The sequence below is a fragment of the Bos grunniens genome, chromosome 29, assembly GCF_055505025.1.
Source record: "Bos grunniens cultivar Pamir isolate PY7600 chromosome 29, Bosgru_T2T1.0, whole genome shotgun sequence".
In the NCBI taxonomy this organism is placed as follows: Eukaryota; Metazoa; Chordata; class Mammalia; order Artiodactyla; family Bovidae; genus Bos; species Bos grunniens.
In genome coordinates, this window is record NC_141193.1 from 14,901,776 (window position 1) to 14,922,006 (window position 20,231).

Consider the following 20,231-nt stretch of genomic DNA (forward strand, 5'->3'; position numbering starts at 1 on the left):
GTATACACATATATACATAATATTAATTGATGTTAATACCTTACTTTCCAAAACGAGTGGAACAACTCCAGTGCTCTTCCTTATGTGAAAACATTCTAACTATAGGTGCTACTGTTCTATTTTTTCTGATGACTATAAAGTGATATAGAATAATCATTTTAATTTTCATTTCCTGATGTGTAAATTGAGTATGTTTTGTGTAGTTTTGAGCATTTGGATTTGCCCATCTTCCTTGAAATTTTCTTAATGTACCTTGTCTATTTTACTTTTGGGCTGTTTGCCCTTTCTTACAAATTTGTAAGATATTACTCTGTTCTCTGTATAGCAAAAATCTTAACATATTGTTTATTGACTTTGTTTATGGTATGTTAGCCAACATTTTTATTTACATGCAATTAAAATATGCCTATTGTCTCCTTTATATATACATACGTACATACATACATACCTACATACATATTTGGCTGTACTGAGTCTTAGCTTTGGCACACAAGAACTTCAACCTTCCTTGCAGCATGTGGGATCTTTAGCTGTGGCATGTGAACTCTCAGTTGGGATGTGGGATCTAGTTTGCTGACCAGGGGCTGAACTCCGGCCCCCTGCATTGGGAGTGTGGAGTCTCAGCCACTGGGCCACCAGGGAAGTCCCTCCATTACAGATTTTATCCCCCCATTACAGCTCCCTGTTTTCAAATCTCGGAGAAGGCAGTGGCACCCCACTCCAGTACTCTTGCCTGGAAAACCCCATGGGCGGAGGAGCCTGGTAGGCTGCAGTCCATGGGGTCGCAAAGAGTCAGACACGACTGAGCAGCTGTTTCAAATCTTGGTGAAGAAGGTTGCCGATGTGCCTAGAAGAGATGACATTTGAAGGCTGTCTTAGAAGATTTGTATTGCTTTATTGTTATATTTAAGCCTTTTAGTATTTTTGTGTATATTATGTTTACCTGAAAAACCTAAGCAGCTTTGGTAAATCTTAATCAAATGGAGACTGAATTCTCCTTTTCAAATTCATAACGCATTTAAACATTTCTTGACTTACTATAATAGTCAGAAATCCCCCACAAGCTGAACAGCTTTACTGAAGTATAATTGACATCCATTAAACTGCACATGTTTAAAGTGGGCGCCTTAATCAGCTTTGAAAGATGTACACATCCATGACTCCATCACCACCATTGGGAAAGTGAACATATCCATCTCAGAAGCTTCCTTCGTAACCCCTCCCCCTCCTGCCTACACGCAGGCAGTCAGATCTGCTTCCTATGGCTACAGTGAGCTTGACTTGTCTAGAATTTTATATAAACGGAATCATGAAGTGTGTACTTTTTTTTTTCTTGGTCTGCCCTTCACTTAGCATTTTAAGATTAATTTACATGATGGAATATATCAACGGGCTTCCGTGGTGGCTCAGATGATAAAGAACCCACTTGCAAAGGGGAGAATTGAGTTCAATTCCTGGGTCAGGAAGATCCCCTGGAGAAAGGAATGGCTACCCACTCCAGTATTCTTGCCTGGAGGATCCCATGGACAGAGAAGCCTGGTGGGCTACAGTCATGGGGTCTCAAAGAGTTGGACACGACTGAGCGACTTCACTTTCACACTTTCATGTATCAATAGTTTTTCTTAGTTAATTTCTTTTTCAAATTTATTTATTTATTGATGTGGAGTCTTTTTAAAGTCTTTATTGAATTTGTTACAATATTGCTTCTTCTTTTTTTTTTAATGTTTTGATTTTTGGCCAGGAGATATATGGGACCTTCAGAGAAGGCAATGGCACCCCACTCCAGTACTCTTGCCTGGAAAATCCCATGGACGGAAGAGCCTGGTAGGCTGTAGTTCATGGGGTCGCTAAGAGTCAGACACGACTGAGCAACTTCACTTTCACTTTTCACTTTCCTGCATTGGAGAAGGAAATGGCAACCCACTCCAGTGTTCTTGCTGGAGAATCCCAGGGATGGGGGAGCCTGGTGGGCTGCCGTCTATGGGGTCGCACAGAGTCGGACACGACTGAAGTGACTTAGCAGTAGCAGTAGCTCCCCAACCAGGGATTGAACTCCCACCCAGCTGTGTTGGAAGGCAGAGTCTTCGCCATTGGACCACCAGGGAAGTCCCAAGTTTATCTCTTTTTATTGCTGGATAGGACTCCATCATGCAGCTATACCACAGTATATTTACCATTCACATGTTTTTGGACATCGCCTTCAGCATCGGTTCTCATATGTGGAGAGTAGGCTTCTCCACACACCTGTGTGAGTTCTTCACATACAGTAAGCAGTGCGATTCCACAGGCTTTCCACCATTAGTACATTTACAGGGTACATCGCCTATGTGATGCTGTAATATTTAATGTGGCACAGTTTCTGCCTGAAAGTTTTTGCACATTCACTGTATTTACAGGGTATCTCTCAAATGAGATTTTTCACTTGCCTTTGAATACATTCTCATCTTCCTTACATGCATAGGGTTTATCTCCAGGAAGACCTGTCAAGCACCTACTAAGGCTTGACTTTGGAATAAAAGCTTTCTCATAGCTACCACATCCATAAAATTTCTCTCTTGCATGCATTTGATGAATAATGAGGTTTTCCCTTTTGTCTGCAGATTTTTCACATTCATTACATTCACCGAGTTCCTTTCCAGCCTGAATGTTTTGATCTGTAATGAGGCACTGCTTCTGGGTGAAGACACTTCCACATTGATTTACACTCAGGGCAGTCTTTCCAGCGTGGACTGTCTCACACTCTGTGAGATGAGATTTGCTACGGATGTGGAGATCGCCCACTCTCTTTATACTCACGGGATCTCTCCACATGCCCTCTTTGATTTCGAAGGAGAAATGACATTCGAATACAAGTTTTCCCACACATTTACAAGGTTTCTCCTTAGAAAGATGAGCGTGAGCTTTTTCTACAACAGCTGAAGGCTTTTCCACCTTCATCACTTTTATATGATTTCCTCCTTATGTGGATTCTGAAATGTAAAATGAGGAATGAGATTCAACAGAACACTTGAAAGAGAGAGAGAGAGAGACACTTGACTCCACTCAGCGCATGCCTGAATGCACAGTCTCCAGTATGCATTTCCTCCTGGTCTCTGAGGTACTTCTTCTGGCTCATTATATTCGTGCATGTTCCTCCAGTATAAATTTCCAACATTCCTTACATTGGAATGTTTCTCTTTGGTATTCATTCTCATGCATCTATTGACATTGTATTTCTGAGAAGAGTCCTCCCACAATGCAGTTTCTACACGTGGACTCAGTAGCTGTGACTCCAGGGTTCTAGAGCACAGGCTCAATAGTTGTGGCATATGGGCATGCAGGCTCTTCCTGGATCAGGGCCTGAAACCCTCAATGAGATCACTGCATGTAGGAGGAACCATATCAAGATCATTATATTCATAGTCATTCTTGCTCACATTGGCTCCCTCATCCTGAAATCTAAGTTATGGTCCAAAGTCTTCAAACTAAGCTACATTCATAAAATGTTTTCTTGAAGGAACAGTGTTGGATGGGAAGTACTTTTCCATTTGTCATTTTTGCTTTAAAAAATTAAATAATTGTTATGCTTGCTGCCAAATGATCGCTCTTCTTCTTCTAGCATTCCTTTCCCTCTGATCAGTTTGCTTTCTTCTGAAATGATGAGCTTTCCCTTTTTCGCTCATGGACTTTGTTTTTAACCTTTGTAGAGTCCTCACTCTGTTTTTTTTTTTAATGCAGCTCTGTGATGCATTAAAAAAAAAAAAGTCTTTTACAAACAGCATATACAGCATTTTAGTTGTTTTCCTTTTTTTAACTTTATTTACTGAATTTTATTTTTGGCATACTGGGTCTTCGTTGCTGTGAGGGCTTTTCTCTAGTTGTGGAAGCGGGGGCTGCTGCCTAGTCGCGATGCCCAGGCATTGTGGTGGCTTCTCTTGTTTCAGATCTCGGGCTCTAGGGCGCTCAGGATTAGGAAGTTGAGGCATCTGCGCTTAGTAGTTTCAGCTCCTAGGCTCTAGAACACTGACTCAGTAGTTGTGCCACAGGGTCAGGTGGGATCATCCTGGATCAGGGATCAAACCCTTGTCTCCTGCATTGGCAGGCAGATTCTTTACCACTGAGCCACCAGGGAAACCCTTTGATCAACAGTTGTTTATACTGGCCTATCGTATATGCTATACTATTGGCAGCAGATATCACTCTTCACCTCCCACTCTTCCTTCAGAAGATTCCTACTACAGTTCCTAACCCTTCCCTGAAGCTGCTATTGACAAATGACCAGCTGCTTCCTCTCCATCTTTCTGGTTATCTGCATCTTTCTTTACCTCTCAGCATCATGAACTGCATCTGACGACTATACCCTTTTTCAAGTACTCTCTTCCCTTGGCTTCTCGGACTCCACCCACCCCTGTTCTCCTGTCTTACTGGCCTTCATGATCTTTTGGTTGGTTCCCCTCTCACCTCTTTGGTTGGTTCCTTTCACCTCTGAATTCAGCAGCTCCCCAGAGTTTAATCCTGGACCCTTTTGTTTCCTCTGTAAACACCCTCTCCCTTGTCTAATCCTCATTAGATGACCTCATCTTATTAGACTTTATGGAATCCAGTGTATTGAACAATGATTTATGGCGGGAGGAAGGATAAATTAGAAACTGGGATTAGCGATACAAACTACTATATATAAAATAGATGACTAATAAGGACCTACTGTATAGCACAGGGACTTCTACTCAATACTCTGTAATTAATGGCCTATATGGGAAAAAAAGATATCCTTTTCATTATAGGGGACTGGAATGCAAAAGTAGGAAGTCAAGAAACATCTGGAATAACAGGCAAATTTGGCCTTGGAGTACAGAATGAACCAGGGCAAAGGCTAATAGAGTTTTGCCAAGAAAACACACTGGTCACAGCAAACACCCTCTTCCAACAACACAAGAGAAGACTCTACACATGGACATCACCAGATGGTCAATACCGAAATCAGATTGATTATATTCTTTGCAACCAAAGATGGAGAAGCTTTATACAGTCAGCAAAAATAAGACCAGGAGCTAACTGTGGTTCAGTTCATGAACTTCTTATTGCAAAATTCAGAATTAAATTGAAGAAAGTAGGGAAAACCACTAGACCATTAAGGTATGACCTAAATCAAATCCCTTATGATTATACAGTGGAAGTGACAAATAGATTCAAGGGATTAGATCTGATAGAGTGCCTGATGAATTATGGACGGAAGTTCATGACATTGTACAGGAGACAGGGATCAAGACCATCCCTAAGAAAAAAAAATGCAAAAAAGCAAAATGGCTGTCTGAGGAAGACTTACAAATAGCTGTGAAAAGAAGAAAATTGAAAAGAAAAGGAGAAAAGGAAAGATGCCCATTTGAATGCAGAATTCTAAAGAATAGCAAGGAGAGATAAGAAAGCCTTCCTCAGTAATCAGTGCAAAGAACTAGAGGAAAATAATAGAATGGGAAAGACTAGAGATCTCTTTAAAAAAAATTAGAGATACCAAGGGAATATCTCATGCAAATATGGGCACACTAAAGGACAGAAATGGTATGGACCTAACAGAAGCAGAAGACATTAAGAAGAGGTGGCAAGAATACACAGAAGAACTACAAAAAAGATCTTCATGACCCAGATAATCATGATGGTATGATCACTGACCCAGAGCCAGACATCCTGGAATGTGAAGTAAAGTGGGCCTTAGGAAGCATCACCATGAACAAAGCTAGTGGAGGTGATGGAATTCCAGTTGAGCTATTTCAAATCCTAAAAGATGATGCTGTGAAAACAATGCCCTCAATATGCCAGCAAACTTGGAAAACTCAGCAGTGGCCACAGGACTGGAAAAGATCAGTTTTCATTATAATCCCAAAGAAAGGCAATGCCAAACAATGCTCAAACTACTGCACAACTGAACTCATCTCACATGCTAGCAAAATAATGTTCAAAATTCTTCAAGCCAGGCTTCAACAGTATGTGAACCATGAACTTTCAGATGTTCAAGATGGATTTAGAAAAGGCAAATACACCAGAGATATAATTGTAAACATCCATTGGATCACTGAAAAAACAAGAGAGTTCCAGAAAAAGATTCACTATGCCAAACCCTTTGACTGTGTGGATCACCACAAGCTGTGGAAAATTGTTCAAGAGATGGGAATACCAGACCACCTGACCTGCCTCGTGAGAAACCTGTATGCAGGTCAAGAAGCAACAGTTAGAACCAGACATGGAACAATGGACTGGTTCCAAATTGGGAAAGGAGTACATCGAGGCTGTATATTGTCACCATGCTTATTTAACTTACATGCAGAGTACATCATGTGAAATGCTGGGGTGGATGAAGCACAAGCTGGAATCAAGATTGCCGGGAAAAATACTGATAACCTCAGATACACAGATGACTTCATTGGGAGGACTGATGCTGAAGCTGAAACTCCAATACTTTGGCCACCTGAAGCAAAGAACTGACTCATTTGAAAAGACCTCGATCCTGGGAAAGATTGAAGGTGGGAGGAGAAGGGGACGACAGAGGATGAGATGGTTGAATGGCATCACTGACTCAATGAACAAGAGTTTGAGTAGGCTCTGGGAGTTGGTGATGGACAGAGAAGCCTGGTGTACTGCAGTCCATGGGGTCAGAAAGAGTTAGACAGGACTGAGCGACTGAACTAAACTGACTGGTACTTTCCTTCTCACTTACACTACTATTTTAGTCCAGATCACCATCAGTTCCTGTTTAGTTCATATTGCAACACTTACTATCCTTTTCTCCTGATTTGTTCCCTTCCCCACCATGATAAGCTTCCTTGAGCAGTCTGAGTTATCATTAAAACAAAACGAAATAATGTATCACATCTTTGCTTAGAATCCCTAACTACTTTAAATTGTGCTTCAAATACAATCTTCCATATCATAGCCTTCAAAACCACATATGGCCTTTGCCTGTTTCCTCAGTTTTTTTTTTTTTTTTTTAAGATATATTTGTTTATTTTTGCTGTGCTGGATGTTTGCTGCTGATTGTGGGCTTTCTCTAGTTCCAGAGAGCAGGGGCTACCCTCTAGCTGTGGTGTGCAGGCTTCTCACTGCTGTGGTTTCCCTTGGTGCGGAGCATGGGCTCTAGGCCTATGGGCTCAGCTGTTCCTTGGCATGTGGGATCTTCCTGACCCGGGGATTGCATCCTTGTTCCCTGCATTGTCAGGCATTCTTTACCACTGAGCCACCAGGGAAGGACCCCCAGCCCCCAAGGTTTTTTGAATCACTATATTCCTTGCCCTGTGTTCCAGCAACTCAGGCCTTATTGTATTTTTCAGTGTGTTAGGATAAAAGCTCCATAAAGGCAGGGATTTTTATGGGTTGTTTTTCCTTTTGTTCATAATGTTGACAAATCTGAAAGCACCTAGGACAGTGCCTGACATATCAGAAGCATCTGGTGAATATTCGCTCAGTGGAAGAATGAGTATGTGCAAACTTTTCTTTCCCTATCATGCCCTTAAATTTGCTGCTCTCAGACTGGAATGTTCTCCAGGATCTTAGCGTGGCAGGCTTTTTTTGTTTTTCATCAATCAAGTCTCAGCTCAAATGTTAAGATGTTCGAAAGGATATCTTTGACACCTCTATTTAAATTGCCAGTGTTTTCCTCCCCTTTGCATTTTCCTGCTTTTATTTTCTTCAAAGCACTTATCGTTACCTGAAATTATCTCATTTATCAATTTTCTTCTGTTGCCTCCACCAGAATGTAAGCTCCATGAGAGCAGGGGCTTCATCTCGTTTTTGGTTCCCCATTCCATCTTCATTTTTTACAATGGTGATTGGTACACAGTGCATATGAACGTGACTTACTGACTAAACAACAACATATGCAATACCGAAAGGAGAGAACTCTACTGTATGCAAATTTAATTTAAACCTTTAAATAAAAGGCAGATTCCTGAGGCTTGTTCCAAACCTTCTGAATAAAAAATCGCTGGGACTGTGTCTACTCAGCGATTTTTTGTGCAATCTAAGTTTTAGACAATTTCTCCAAGTCCATGAGGCTAAGTTGGGCTCTCTAGTCCAGATAGCCCCATTTCTCATGGCAATCTCCCTATTTGGGTTCCTCGGCAACATTTAGGGTGACCAGGCCTCAGCTGTGATGATCCCAACCCATCAGAGAGGATGCAATCACATTATATCTGAGAGCAGGTAAGTTCTCTCCAGGGGCAGTGGATCTGTCCGCTTCTGCCATCGTCTACTCACCGCACCTAAAGAGAACATTCAAGTGGGTCTCTTACCCAACAGAATCTTTCCTAAGGCACCTACTATATAGCACAGGAAACTCTGCTCAATGTTGTGTGGTAGCCTAGATGGGAGGGGAGTTTGGGGAAGAATGGATTCATGGCATATGTATGATTGAGTCCCTTCGCTGAAACTATCACAACATTGTTAATCGGCTCTATCCCAGTGTAAAATAAAAAGCTGTGGGACTTTCCCTGGTGGTCCAGAGGTTAAGAATCTGCCTGCCAATGAAGTGGACACGGGTTCAATCTCTGGTCCAGGAAGATACTCACATGCCTCGAGGCAGCAAGAGAAACCACCACAGTGAGAAGCCCCTACACTGCAACGAGAGAGTAGCCCCCGCTCTCTGCAGCTAGAGAAAATTTGTGCACAGCAGCGAAGACCCCGCACAGTCAAAAATAAAATAAAATTTTTAAAAAGTCAATAAAAAGTTAAAAAAAAAATTTCCTAAGGCCACTGACTTACGCCCGTCTATACCCAGTGATGAGTCAACAGCACCTCTCACCATAAATGTTAAGGTCTGCCTCATCCAGCCCAAAATATGCTTTCTTTTCAGTTAAATTCAACAAATGTTTAACTACAGCTTGCACAGGAGTCTATGGAGGAACAAGCCATTGGCTAGTCATCAAGTTGCTTACAGGGTAGTCAACTGTCTTGAAATTCTAAAAACATAATGTTGTCCCAAGATTTCCCAAACTTTGTTTCCAGTTTTTAAAATACATAGAACAGTAAAGAGGATATTGTTGAATGAATTTTACCTCCTTCTCACCTTCTCCCGTCAGTGTTTTCTATTCTCGGGTCTTTTACTTGGTTGTACTTTTTTCTTGGTTAGCTAGTGAAGTGACGTTGCTCAGTCGTGTCTGACTCTTTGCGACCCCATGGACTAGTAGCCCGCCAGGCTCCTCCGTCCATGGGATTTTTCAGGCAAGAACCCTGGAGTGGGTTGCCATTTCCTTCTCCAGGGGATCTTCCCAACCCAGGGATCGAACCGGGGTCTCCCACATTGTAGGCAGATGCTTTTACTGTCTGAGCCACCAGAGAAGTCCCACAGTTTACCAGTTTTGCCTGTTTTATCGTCGTTAATACTTTCATCCGTTTAAATTCTAGTGTGCTATTTTACATGTAAATTCCCCCTTATTCTTCAACACGTAGCAAGGTAGATGTCACGGACAGGGTAACTGCCCCCTGAAGATACAAAGGTTCAAGATCTGTTCAACAGCTAGTTGTCATTCATATTAGGGGCGGGGGGATTAGGGCTGATGTCTTGCTGCTAAGCCTGAGCTCATTTCTCTGCCCTGGGCTGTTACGCGAAAGCAATTTTATGGGATGGTACGACGCGGAAACCTGAGGTTAAAAGAAGAGTGAGTGAAGCCCTGGGTTAACCAGGGTTGATAAGACCATGTTTGTGAAAATCACTTCCTCTGAGCACAGTAAAGGTGAGAGGAGAGAGTCGGCGTGGCGCTCTAGGGTTCTGCCGGGCAGAACCCAGACTTCGTGGCCCGGCTCCAAGGCCAGGGGCGCGAGTCCCGGCCGCGCTGCGCTCGGCTGCGCGAGAGGCGTGGGCTCGGCTGGGCCTCCGCAAATCGGCCCGTCGGGTGCCCAGGCGCGGCTCCCGGGACGCGGGTCCTCGGGGGCTTGCAGGGAAGGCTGGGCACCCGACAAGCGGCCCCTCCTCCCGACCTGGGGTACAAGCCTCCCCACCTGGCAGCCGGGGGTCCCTGCAAGCTGTCCCGGCCCTGAATCCGGAGAGTCGGCTTCTCTGATTGGCTTAGAGCACAAACGCAGGAGAGCGCTGCCTGAGACGCGCTCTTTGATTGGATTTGAAACGAACAGCAGAACACGAAATAAAGAGGCCTTCCGTCATTGGGCCATCGTGTGAATCTCCTTTTGGCTTCTCCGCCGACTGAATTAGCGTCTCAGGAGCTCGGTCATGAGTCTTAAATCTGGGCCTGTCAATTCACCCCGGCGTTACTCGTCTCTAGACGAGGCACGGAGTTTACAGAGTTCAACCAATCACATAAGGCCGAGATCAGGTTGCCAGGCAGGTTATGCTAATGAGACCCCGCCTTTTATGCTGCTCCCACTCTGCGGCGGGAAGAACCACCTGGAGGTGGCGGGGGGGGTTTGATTTCCATCACCCCTAGGGAGAGAGGATCGGGGACCCGCTGATCTCCCAGCTCCCCTCACCCAACGTCGTGTAAGTACCTAAAGGATTAGGGGAACCGGATAAGCCAGCGTCCAGAGTACCCCATCGACTGGGAGGGTGTTTCGTCTTTGCTTAGTCCCACCCAAAATGGCGCCAAGCTCTTTCCGCGTCTCAGAGCCCGGTCGGGGCCAACCGACCGCGGACCCGGGTGGGGGGGGACTTGATGGTGGTGGTGGGGGGGAGAAATCCCGGCGGCACCGCCCGATGGTACAGTCCAGCCGGGGCTGGGACGAGGCACCTCACTCGGGGTGGGGGGTCAAACCATCTGCACCTTCCAAGGGGAAAGGGCCGAGATCTGCTCTCGGAGCCCTCCTGGCGCTGCGATCGGCCATGGCTCCGGCGCCTCTTCGCCCTGCCTTCCCCGCGCGCGGCCTCCCCCCTGCGACCCCCGAGCGGCTCGCACGCTCCGCCGGCCGCGCGCACCTCTCCTCCCCTGCCCGCGTTGGTTGGGCCGGGACGGCAGTTGGGCGCCCTGCGCGCTCCTGCGGCGGCGGTTGGCCGGGCGCTCGGGGTGCGGCGGGCCGTCTCGGTCGGCGGGCGCGGGGGCGGCGGGCTCCGTGGATCGGGCACCCTGCTTTGTCTCGGGAGGCCGCGCCGCCGTCCTGCCGTGGATCGCTGGTGTCCCCGGGACCCGGCGAGGCCCCGCTCGGACGGCGTGGGGGTGGCCGGCGTGGGTCGGTCGTGGTGGACGGTGTCCGCGGTGGGCAGGGCGCGGGCCAAGGTCCACGTGCGCTCGGGGTAGAGCCCGAGGCCTCTGGGGAGCCGGTTGGTGATTCCAGCCGACAGTCTGCTTTCTTTAAGCACTTGAAGCTGCGGCCCCTATCAGGCCCTCCACCAAATAGAGCGAACGCAGCGCTCTGGAATCGCGGGCGTGCGTGCCTGCCTAGCCTTTTCTGGCGGATTGGTGGGTTTCGGTCCATTTTCAGTCAGTGTCTACGTCTAAGCATGAGCCGGTTCTGGGTCTGAACCCGAGGGTTCGGCGCCTGAGCCATCCCACCCACCCTGGCCCTGTGCCGTCTGCGCCTGTTCAAATCTGGCCTGGCTCATCGTCCCCAAATGGTCTTGAAACTCAAAAGTAATCTTCGTTAAAAACAGAATTTGCTCGAGACGGTTTGCGGCCTCTGGGTCAGACCCGCTCCTTTGTTTCTTTTTCCACCTTTTGCTGGAAGCTCTTTGAGGGCAGGAAGATAAAGCGGCGTGCCCCGAATACCCTCCCACACACTCCTCCCACGGCACTGCAGCAGCTTCCACGTTCAGGAGCCGTGCTTACATGATGCTGTAGAATTGAAAAAGCAAAATTAAGAAAAAAACTGGGCTGGGGCAAAGCCATCCTTAAAGCAGCTTTGATTCAATCTAATATGTTGACAAAGTAACTTCTGCGTTTTTAAATGAGTGAAATTGACATAAAGTGAACACTTTCGTAGTAGATGCACATTTAAAAATTTTGAACCAAGACTTTTATTTTCACTTTGTAACTCATATTTATTCCTTGAGCACCCATTCTTGGCTCTGTTCTTTGTTTTGCAAGGGCGCTAAACTGCTGTCTGCTTTTCTGAATAAGGCATTTTTCCCCTAATGTTTTGCAGTATGCTCCACCTCGCGATAATGTTTCCATAGAGTATGTATTGTAGATAAGGCTGTAGATACGGCGAAGCTCAGGTCTTCAAGGGCCCTCAGTACTTTTTAAGATACCGGTGGTATAAGGGATAGTGTAGCAATCCAGTGTAAACCTAAATTGGTTGGCACTGCCTCAGCCTCCACGTGTCTGAATTTTTTTTTTCTAGTTTTAACAGTAAGACATGATCATTGTAGAAAATAGAGAAATAGTATATAAAAAGTAAAAATTAACCTGAAGTTCAATTACTGGAGATAGTTTATACTAGTATTTTGGTTACTTCAGATCTTTTGTGTGTGCATAGAAAATGTTTTTACAAACTTGTCATCATGATATGTGGTTTTCATATCTAGTTTTTTGGGGGTTTGTTTACTTATTATTTTTCTCTTTTAAAAATGTAGATAGTTACCTAATGACTTCACTGATGATTTGCCATTTTCAGTAGTTTTTCCCCATTATTTGAAGGGGGCGTCATGAAATCCTCTGAACTAAAGGAATTAGGAAATTTGGATCATTCTGTTTTTCATGGGTAGAATTCATTGATTGCTGTTTAAATTTATCATAGGTAACCTAATGAAATAGGTTTCTGAGTAATAAGTGGAATTGTTTCAGGAGTTGAGAAATACTGTAATTTGGAGAAGGCGCTCTCAACCTATTCCAGTACTCTTGCCTGGAAACTCCCATGGACTCCCTGGTAGGCTGCAGTCCATGGGGTCGCTAAGAGTCAGATATGACTGAGCGACTTCACTTTCACTTTTCACTTTCATGCATTGGAGAAGGAAATGGCAACCCACTCCAGTGTTCTCGCCTGGAGAATCCCAGGGACAGGGGAGCCTGGTGGGCTGCTGTCTGTGGGGTCGCACAGAGTCGGACACGACTGACGTGACTTAGCAGCAGCAGCAGCACTGTAATTTTGGCTTCCATAGTAAGCTTATATGTTAAACTGGTGAACACATGGTAACTGCATAATTTCATTTGGTACAAGTGATAAACATCCTGTCATTCCAGTGTTGTATTTGTTTAGCCAAAGTTTGTTCTAAAATAGGATACTGATGTACTTTGACCTGTGCCCAGCAAAATACAGTCTTTCCCCACTGACTTCAGTCCCAGAGAGTGTAGACACACCCTGTCCAGCCATTTGTATGATTTTCACAAGCAGAATTCATTGGTTACCATTTAAATTTGTCACAGATGCTCTAGTAGATTAGCAGTATTGGTCTGGTGACTAGAAAGAGCCGTGAGTTAAGGCAATGCTAAGGCCACCGCTTTGTAGAATGGTCCCGCTGGAGTTCTCCTGGGGATCGGGTAGGGACAGGAAGGTGAGAGGGGAGCTTTTCTGACTTTATTATGTTGGTCATTCTCAAACTCTTCCTCTCCCTCTGTGGCCTTATGCTGTTTACATGAATTACTGCTTAAGGTGTGTCTGGGTCGTTTTTATTCTCTAAATTGTAAGCCTAGTTCAGGACTTAACATGGGGCATTCTGAGCAGTAGCCTTTCCAGTTTTATGCACAAAGCAGTTTATTTGCCCTTTCTGTGACACTTGATACATTACTATTAGTACTGAAACATTCTTCCCACTCCCTTTCCAAAGTCCTTTGGTGGCTTCAGACTTCCCCTTGCCCAGACCTGTGTAGATTTTAAGTGTTCAGGTTGTGGACAGCAGCTGCAAGTAGGTTCTTTTTGGATAACTTTGAAATATTCGAAAGAATTGGGGTTGAAGAAATGGAGAGGGAGGAGAGAGACTATATAGATCCTCCCAAGTTACAGTCATAGCAAGACCAGTTAAAAATGTGGTGAAAACACTCATTATAAAATTATAAAACACTCATTATTGCACATTATAAAACAATAATGTGCAGTGCTTTAATAACTCCAAACATAGAGATTGCTGGAAGGTGAACCTGCGAATAGCCTCTCATTTATCTCAGCATTGGAGTGCTGGAGCCAAATCCCCACTTTTCTGCCCACATGCTGCTCTCTGATTGCAGCCACAGTCTCTTCCTAACCGTCTCTCAGACCTGTGCTGTCTGGACCCGTGGCTAGTGCCGTGTGTGTGACTTACAGGTCAGATTTTGAGATTTAGTGTAAAAAAAATGAAATATTTCAATTTCTCAAATACTGATTGCATATCGAAATGATAATATGTTGTCAATCCCATGTTAATAAATAAAATACATTATTGCAATTAATTTAGCCTGTTTGTACTTTAAACAAATGTGGCCAGTGTAAGATTTAAATTTATGTTTATGGCTTGCATGTGTGGCTTTGCCTGATAACAACAGCCACCTTAGGCTTAGTCCCATGGGGCGGGGTGCTCCCAGGTGGCAGTAAATCATCATACTATGTATTATCTCTTTGTTTCTGTAGTTTCAGCCAAAAGATACTGCCTATGGTAGATGCATCTGATTTCTTTCAGTGCTTTTATGATAGCTCTCACAGAAGCACTATTCTTCTGAAGAATACCTTAATCTTAAAACCACTTCCAGGTAATTGAGTTAACTGTTACTGAGTTAATATATTAATTAATCATTGAACTTAATGAAATGACATCTGTTAAGCACATAATCCATTAAAGAAAACGTTGAGCTAAGCATAATCAGCTGAATTTTCCCCATTGGTCTGCTACTTACTCATTGATTTTTATAATGGACTATTTTTCAAAGATTTAAGAAATATTTCTGAGAGAAACTTGAAATTGAGAAAATCAAGCTCACGATTTATTTTTTTCTCCTGTGATTAAAGAAAAGGCTACAATAGTTAGCTTTTAAGTGTGGAACACTTTGGACCAGCTTGTGGGACAACTATCCTTTTAACACAAAGAATGGTTCTCTTTTGGGACTTCCCTGGTGATCCAGTGGTTAAACCTGCTCTTCCGTTGCAAGGGGCATGGGTTCTATCCTTGGTCAGGAAAGGAGGATCCTGCAGGCCAAGTGGCCTGGCCAAAAAAAAAAAAAGAGGTAGATGAGACACTATACTTGAAAAAAAAAATCATATTATTTTTATTTGATTTTACTACCCTGTGTGAGGGTTTGATGCAGTGTCCATTTTAACAGCATGGGCCTTGTGGGGCAAAGGAACCTATATTCAGAGCTCAGCTCAATTAGACTGGCTGTGATCTTCGGCCCATTAGTTAACTTCTGTAAGCCTTAGTTTCTTTATCAAATTATTAAACTAGTTTCTTAATTATTAATGGGGTGTAGTAGTATCAGACTTCCCAGGTGGCACAGTGGTAAAGAATCTGCCTGCCAATGCAGAGATGCAGGAGATTCGAGTTTGATTCCCTGGGTCGAGACGATCCCCTGGAGAAAAAAATGGCAATGCGCTCCAGTATTCTTGCCTAGGAAATCGTATGAACAGAGGAGCCTGGTGGGCTACAGTTCATGGCGTCATAGAGAGTCAGACACGACTGAGCACACACAATATTGTGAAGCAACTATTTGTGCTTATTTCTTGCTTCCTAAATGTAAATACCTAGAAGCTTTGAATATTTTTTTAGTCCCCTCATATAGAATGCAGAGAAGGCAATGGCAACCCACTCCAGTACTCTTGCCTGGAGAATCTCATGGACGGAGGAGCCTGGTGGGCTGCAGTCCATGGGGTCGTTAGGAGTTGGACAGGACTGAGTGACTTCACTTTCACTTTTCACTTTCACGAATTGGAGGAGGAAATGGTGACCCACTCCAGTGTTCTTGCCTGGAGAATCCCAGGGACTGGGGAGCCTGGTGGGCTGCCGTCTCTGGGATCACACAGAGTCTGACACGACTGAAGCGACTTAGCAGCAGCAGCAGCAGCATGTAGAATGCAGTTCAAAAGTGTCTTTTACTTGTGCTGTGCTTAGTCTCTGTCATGTGGGAATAAAGGAGTGAATGCAATTAACATAAGACATTAAAGTGAGAACTGAAATTTTCTTCCCTCTCCTTCACAATTCTTACTTTTGTATGCACATCTCACCATTTTGTTGGCATTGCTTGAAGGTTTTGCTTGGGGGTTATTTTCAGTCTCGCCACAAGCCATCATTATAGGCAAACTTGTTATAATGCTTTTTCTGATAGAGGAATAGCTGTAATCCTTTGACTAATTATTGCTTTGTATTTGACTTTTCAAGTGTTCTTTCTGAGGCACCTATTTACATTTAATTCTTACTGTGTGGTAGTGAAAAAAAGGGGGTTTACAAGTGAAAAAAAAGGAGACATAAGTTTTGTGAATGATATAAGAGTGGCGGGAGCAAGGTGTCTGGGTCCTCAGTCCCAGGCAGTGGTGTGTATAAGATTCAGCCTTTTACTCATCATCTATTCATCTTCTCTTTTATCCTTTTTCTCTTGAAGTTGGTGAATTGAAAGTTATCTGTATTTCAAGTGCTTCGTAAACAAGCACCAGCGGCCAATAGCCATTTAGGACACTTGTTTATGTAACACATAAGTTTTCTCAAGTATGTTTAACCCACTGAAGTAAGGTGTGAAATAACCACAAAGCAATAGTTCTAGAATGAAAACTAAATTGTGGAGCAGTAATTGTATTTTGATTAACTTTGTTTCATTTAAAATTTTAAGAAAGTTGAAAAGAATTAAAAAAACAAAAGAAAAACACACAAAAAAATAAAAAACAAAAGGAAATTTTAAAAAAAAGAAAAAACAATTTAAGGAAGTTGATCCTTATATATATATACATAGTTTTCCCAAACCTTAGAAATCTCATTGAACAATTGTATCCTTTTATGGGAGAAATATCAATAACCTCATATATGCAGATGACACCACCCTTATGGCAGAAAGTGAAGAGGAACTAAAAAGCCTCTTGATGAAAGTGAAAGTGGAAAGTGAAAATGTTGGCTTAAAGCTCAACATTCAGAAAACGAAGATCATGGCATCTGGTCCCATTACTTCATGGGAAATAGATGGAGAAACAGTGGAAACGGTGTCAGACTTTATTTTTTTGGGCTCCAAAATCACTGCAGATGGTGACTGCAGCCATGAAATGAAAAGACGCTTACTCATTGGAAGGAAAGTTATGACCAACCTAGATAGCTTATTGAAAAGCAGAGACATTACTTTGCCAAGAAAGGTTCGTCTAGTCAAGGCTATGGTTTTTCCAGTGGTCATGTATAGATGTGAGAGTTGGACTGTGAAGAAGGCTGAGTGCCGAAGAATTGATGCTTTTGAACTGTGGTGTTGGAGAAGACTCTTGAGAGTCCCTTGGACTGCAAGGAGATCCAACCAGTCCATTCTGAAGGAGATCAGCCCTGGGATTTCTTTGGAAGGAATGATGCTAAAGCTGAAACTCCAGTACTTTGGCCACCTCATGCGGAGAGTTGACTCACTGGAAAAGACCCTGATGCTGGGAGGGATTGGGGGCAGGAGGAAGAGGGGATGACAGAGGATGAGATGGCTGGATGGCATCACCGACTCGATGGACGTGAGTTTGAGTGAATTCCAGGAGTTGGTGATGGACAGGGAGGCCTGGCATGCTTCGATTCATGGGGTCGCAAAGAGTCGGACACGACTGAGCAACTGAACTGACTGGATACATCATTTAAAAAATCATCTCTTTTTCAGATTTGTGGTTTTTCAACAGTTATAAACTATAGGAGGTATATTTTAATTCTAACAAAATCTTTACAAGACTGCTACATAAAAAATTCAAAACTTTACTGAGTGACACTAAGTAAACTCTAAATAAATGGAGAGACTGGTTTGAGGACTGGAAGATTTAATCTTATAAAGAATCAATTTTTTGGAAACTGACTTATGGATTTAATGTAATCCTAGCAAACTGAAAAGCAAAAACTAAACAAGCTAATAATTTGCCAAGGCCTGGAATAAAGCAAGATACTCTCGAAAAAGAAAAGAAGTTGGAAAAACTTACGTTCCGAAGATCAAGAAGAGTTAAATAATTAAGACATTGTGATCCTGGCACCAGGGTAGAGCAACTAAACACCCCAAGGAATCCAGAAACAGTCTCTCACACAGTCAAACATTTGATTTATGACCCAGGAGGCATGGTCGATAAAAGGCCAAACCACACAACTTTTAGAAGTTGAGGTTGAGAACCAAATTCATGACCTCAGTCTAAAGAGGGGTTTTTAAAATTTAAGATGTTACCTGTACTAACAGAATAAGGGTAAAAGTCGTGAGCAGGCACTTCTGAAAAGAAGAAATCCAGGTGTCTAATAAACATATGAGAAGGTGCTCAACCTTGTTAATAATCAAGGAAATGCAAATTACAGCCAGAGTGCTATGTCACTGTGAACCTAAAGTTGGCAAACACGTACCTGACGAAGTTGGCAATACCAAGTCCCGAAGCTATTGGGCAATAGAACAGTCACACCTGGCTGGTAGAAATAGAAACTGGTATGACCATTTAGGAAAACCTTTTGGCATTGCCTGGAAAGTCAAAGACATGCAGATGTCAAAGCCCAGCCATTCCACTATTAGAGAAATTCGTATACGTCAGAGAACCCAGAAGAATATTTGCGGTAATTAATTTTCCTGATGTGAGTTGATTGAATTCATATTTGAGGCCTGCTGTGTTCTGTAAACAGGTTAGCTGTATTTTGGCACAGTGGTAAATAAATGTTACTTATATTTTTTCCTTCTCTGCTGGATCTTTTAATAATATCCAGTCTGGTCTTCATTTCCTAAAACAGTTGTCTGACTCTTTGCAACCCCATGGACTGTAGCCCACCAGGCTCCTCTGTCCATGGAATTCTCCAGGCAAGAATACTAGAGTGGGTAGCCATTCCCTTCTCCAGGAGATCTTCTGGACCTAGGGATTGAACCTGGGTCTCTTGCATTGCAGGCAGGTTCTTTACCATCTGAGCCACTAGGGAAGCAATAATATCCAGTCTGGTCTTCATTTCCTAAAACAATGCTGGCACAGAATAGGCCTTTAATAAATATTTTATGTTTAAAAATTATTATTTGAATTTTTATAGTGAATACCCTTCACTATAGCTTTGTAGTTGCTTATCCCTGGCTGTTGATTAATTTGCTCAATTAAATCTGTCTGTGGGTTCCAGTTGTCAAGATCAAGATAAAGAACTTGCCTCACATCTAGTATTTTCCCACCACTTTGTACTGAGAAAACACTTTAAGAAATGTCCTGATTTGTACAAGCTATCTCTGAATACCAGGCCAGTGGTGAGTGCTGGCTTCCTATGAAGTGAAGTGAAGTGAAAGTCGCTCAGTCATGTCCGACTCTTTGCGACCCCATGGACTATACACCCATGGAATTCTCCAGGCCAGAATACTGGAGTGGGTAGCCTTTCCCTTCTCCAGGGGACCTTCCCAACCCAGGGATCAAACCCAGGTCTCTCGCATTGCAGGCAGATTCTTTACTGTCTGAGCCACCAGGGAAGCCCAAGAATACTGGAGTGGGTAACCTATCCCTTCTGCATCAGATCTTCCCACCCCAGGAATCAAACCGGGGTCTCCTGTATTGCAGGTGGATTCTTTACCAGCTGAATCAGGGAAGTCCCACTGGCTTCCTATGATAGTTTTATTAAGATGGAGGAGGTTGAAATTAGAACAGCATATTAATTACATGCCATTAATACAGAGTTTTTATGAAGGCAATAACTGCCTCATCGTGTCATCTGTCTGGGCATACTATTTTGTTAATGAGATGCTTATTTTTGACCATTCTGTGTTTCATATTTAACTTTGTGAACAAGGGACCAAGGCTGAGGAATGAGAATTTAAACACGAACAGTAGGTGAGACCCATATTACGTGTTCACAGGGGGACTGAACTGGATACAAAGGGAATTATTTGGAGCCAGTGTCTCTGGCTTCTTAGTCCTGGGACAGGGCCATGGTCCAGTCTGTTGGAACAAAAGGCTGTGCTTATTTCAGGAGTAGAGTGTTTCATGCAGAGTGAATGGGTAGTCACACTGTCTTCTCTTGTGTTATACACATTATGTTAAATTATGAAACCTGTGCTCTAGAATGATTTCCTCTATGCAATTTAAATACTTTTTTTTTCTAGTTAAAACATTTTAAAGCACTTGAATTTATTGACGGAACAGCTTAGTACTTGAGATTATGCCTGTTAACATTACCTAGTATTTTACTCTAACCTGGATTTGTGATCATCAAGTCAGTTACCACCTGGAGCCCTCTGTTAAGTGCGGCTTCCAGGGCCCTAGAA

At 43.4% G+C, this 20,231-nt stretch overlaps 2 protein-coding genes across 4 annotated transcripts in view; one reads left to right on the top strand and one right to left on the bottom strand.

Moving 5' to 3' along the window:
• Nucleotides 1-318: 318 nt before the first annotated feature.
• On the bottom strand, nt 319-16,101 carry LOC147342186 (uncharacterized). The gene is made up of 3 exons (XM_086384118.1): nt 16,039-16,101; nt 9,967-11,290; nt 319-847 (listed from the first exon to the last, which is right to left on the bottom strand). Exons 1-2 carry the CDS (start codon nt 16,099-16,101, stop codon nt 10,583-10,585), a joined length of 771 nt encoding a protein of 256 aa, XP_086240244.1. The 3' UTR covers nt 319-847; nt 9,967-10,582.
• Nucleotides 10,339-20,231, top strand: part of PRDM10 (PR/SET domain 10) — a 98,737-nt gene continuing 88,844 nt past the window's right edge. For all 3 annotated transcript variants that reach the window (XR_015157387.1, XM_086383137.1, XM_086383140.1), the window contains exon 1: nt 10,339-10,462. The gene's annotated coding sequence lies outside the window, so the exon portion shown is untranslated. The remainder of the gene's footprint in view (nt 10,463-20,231) is intronic.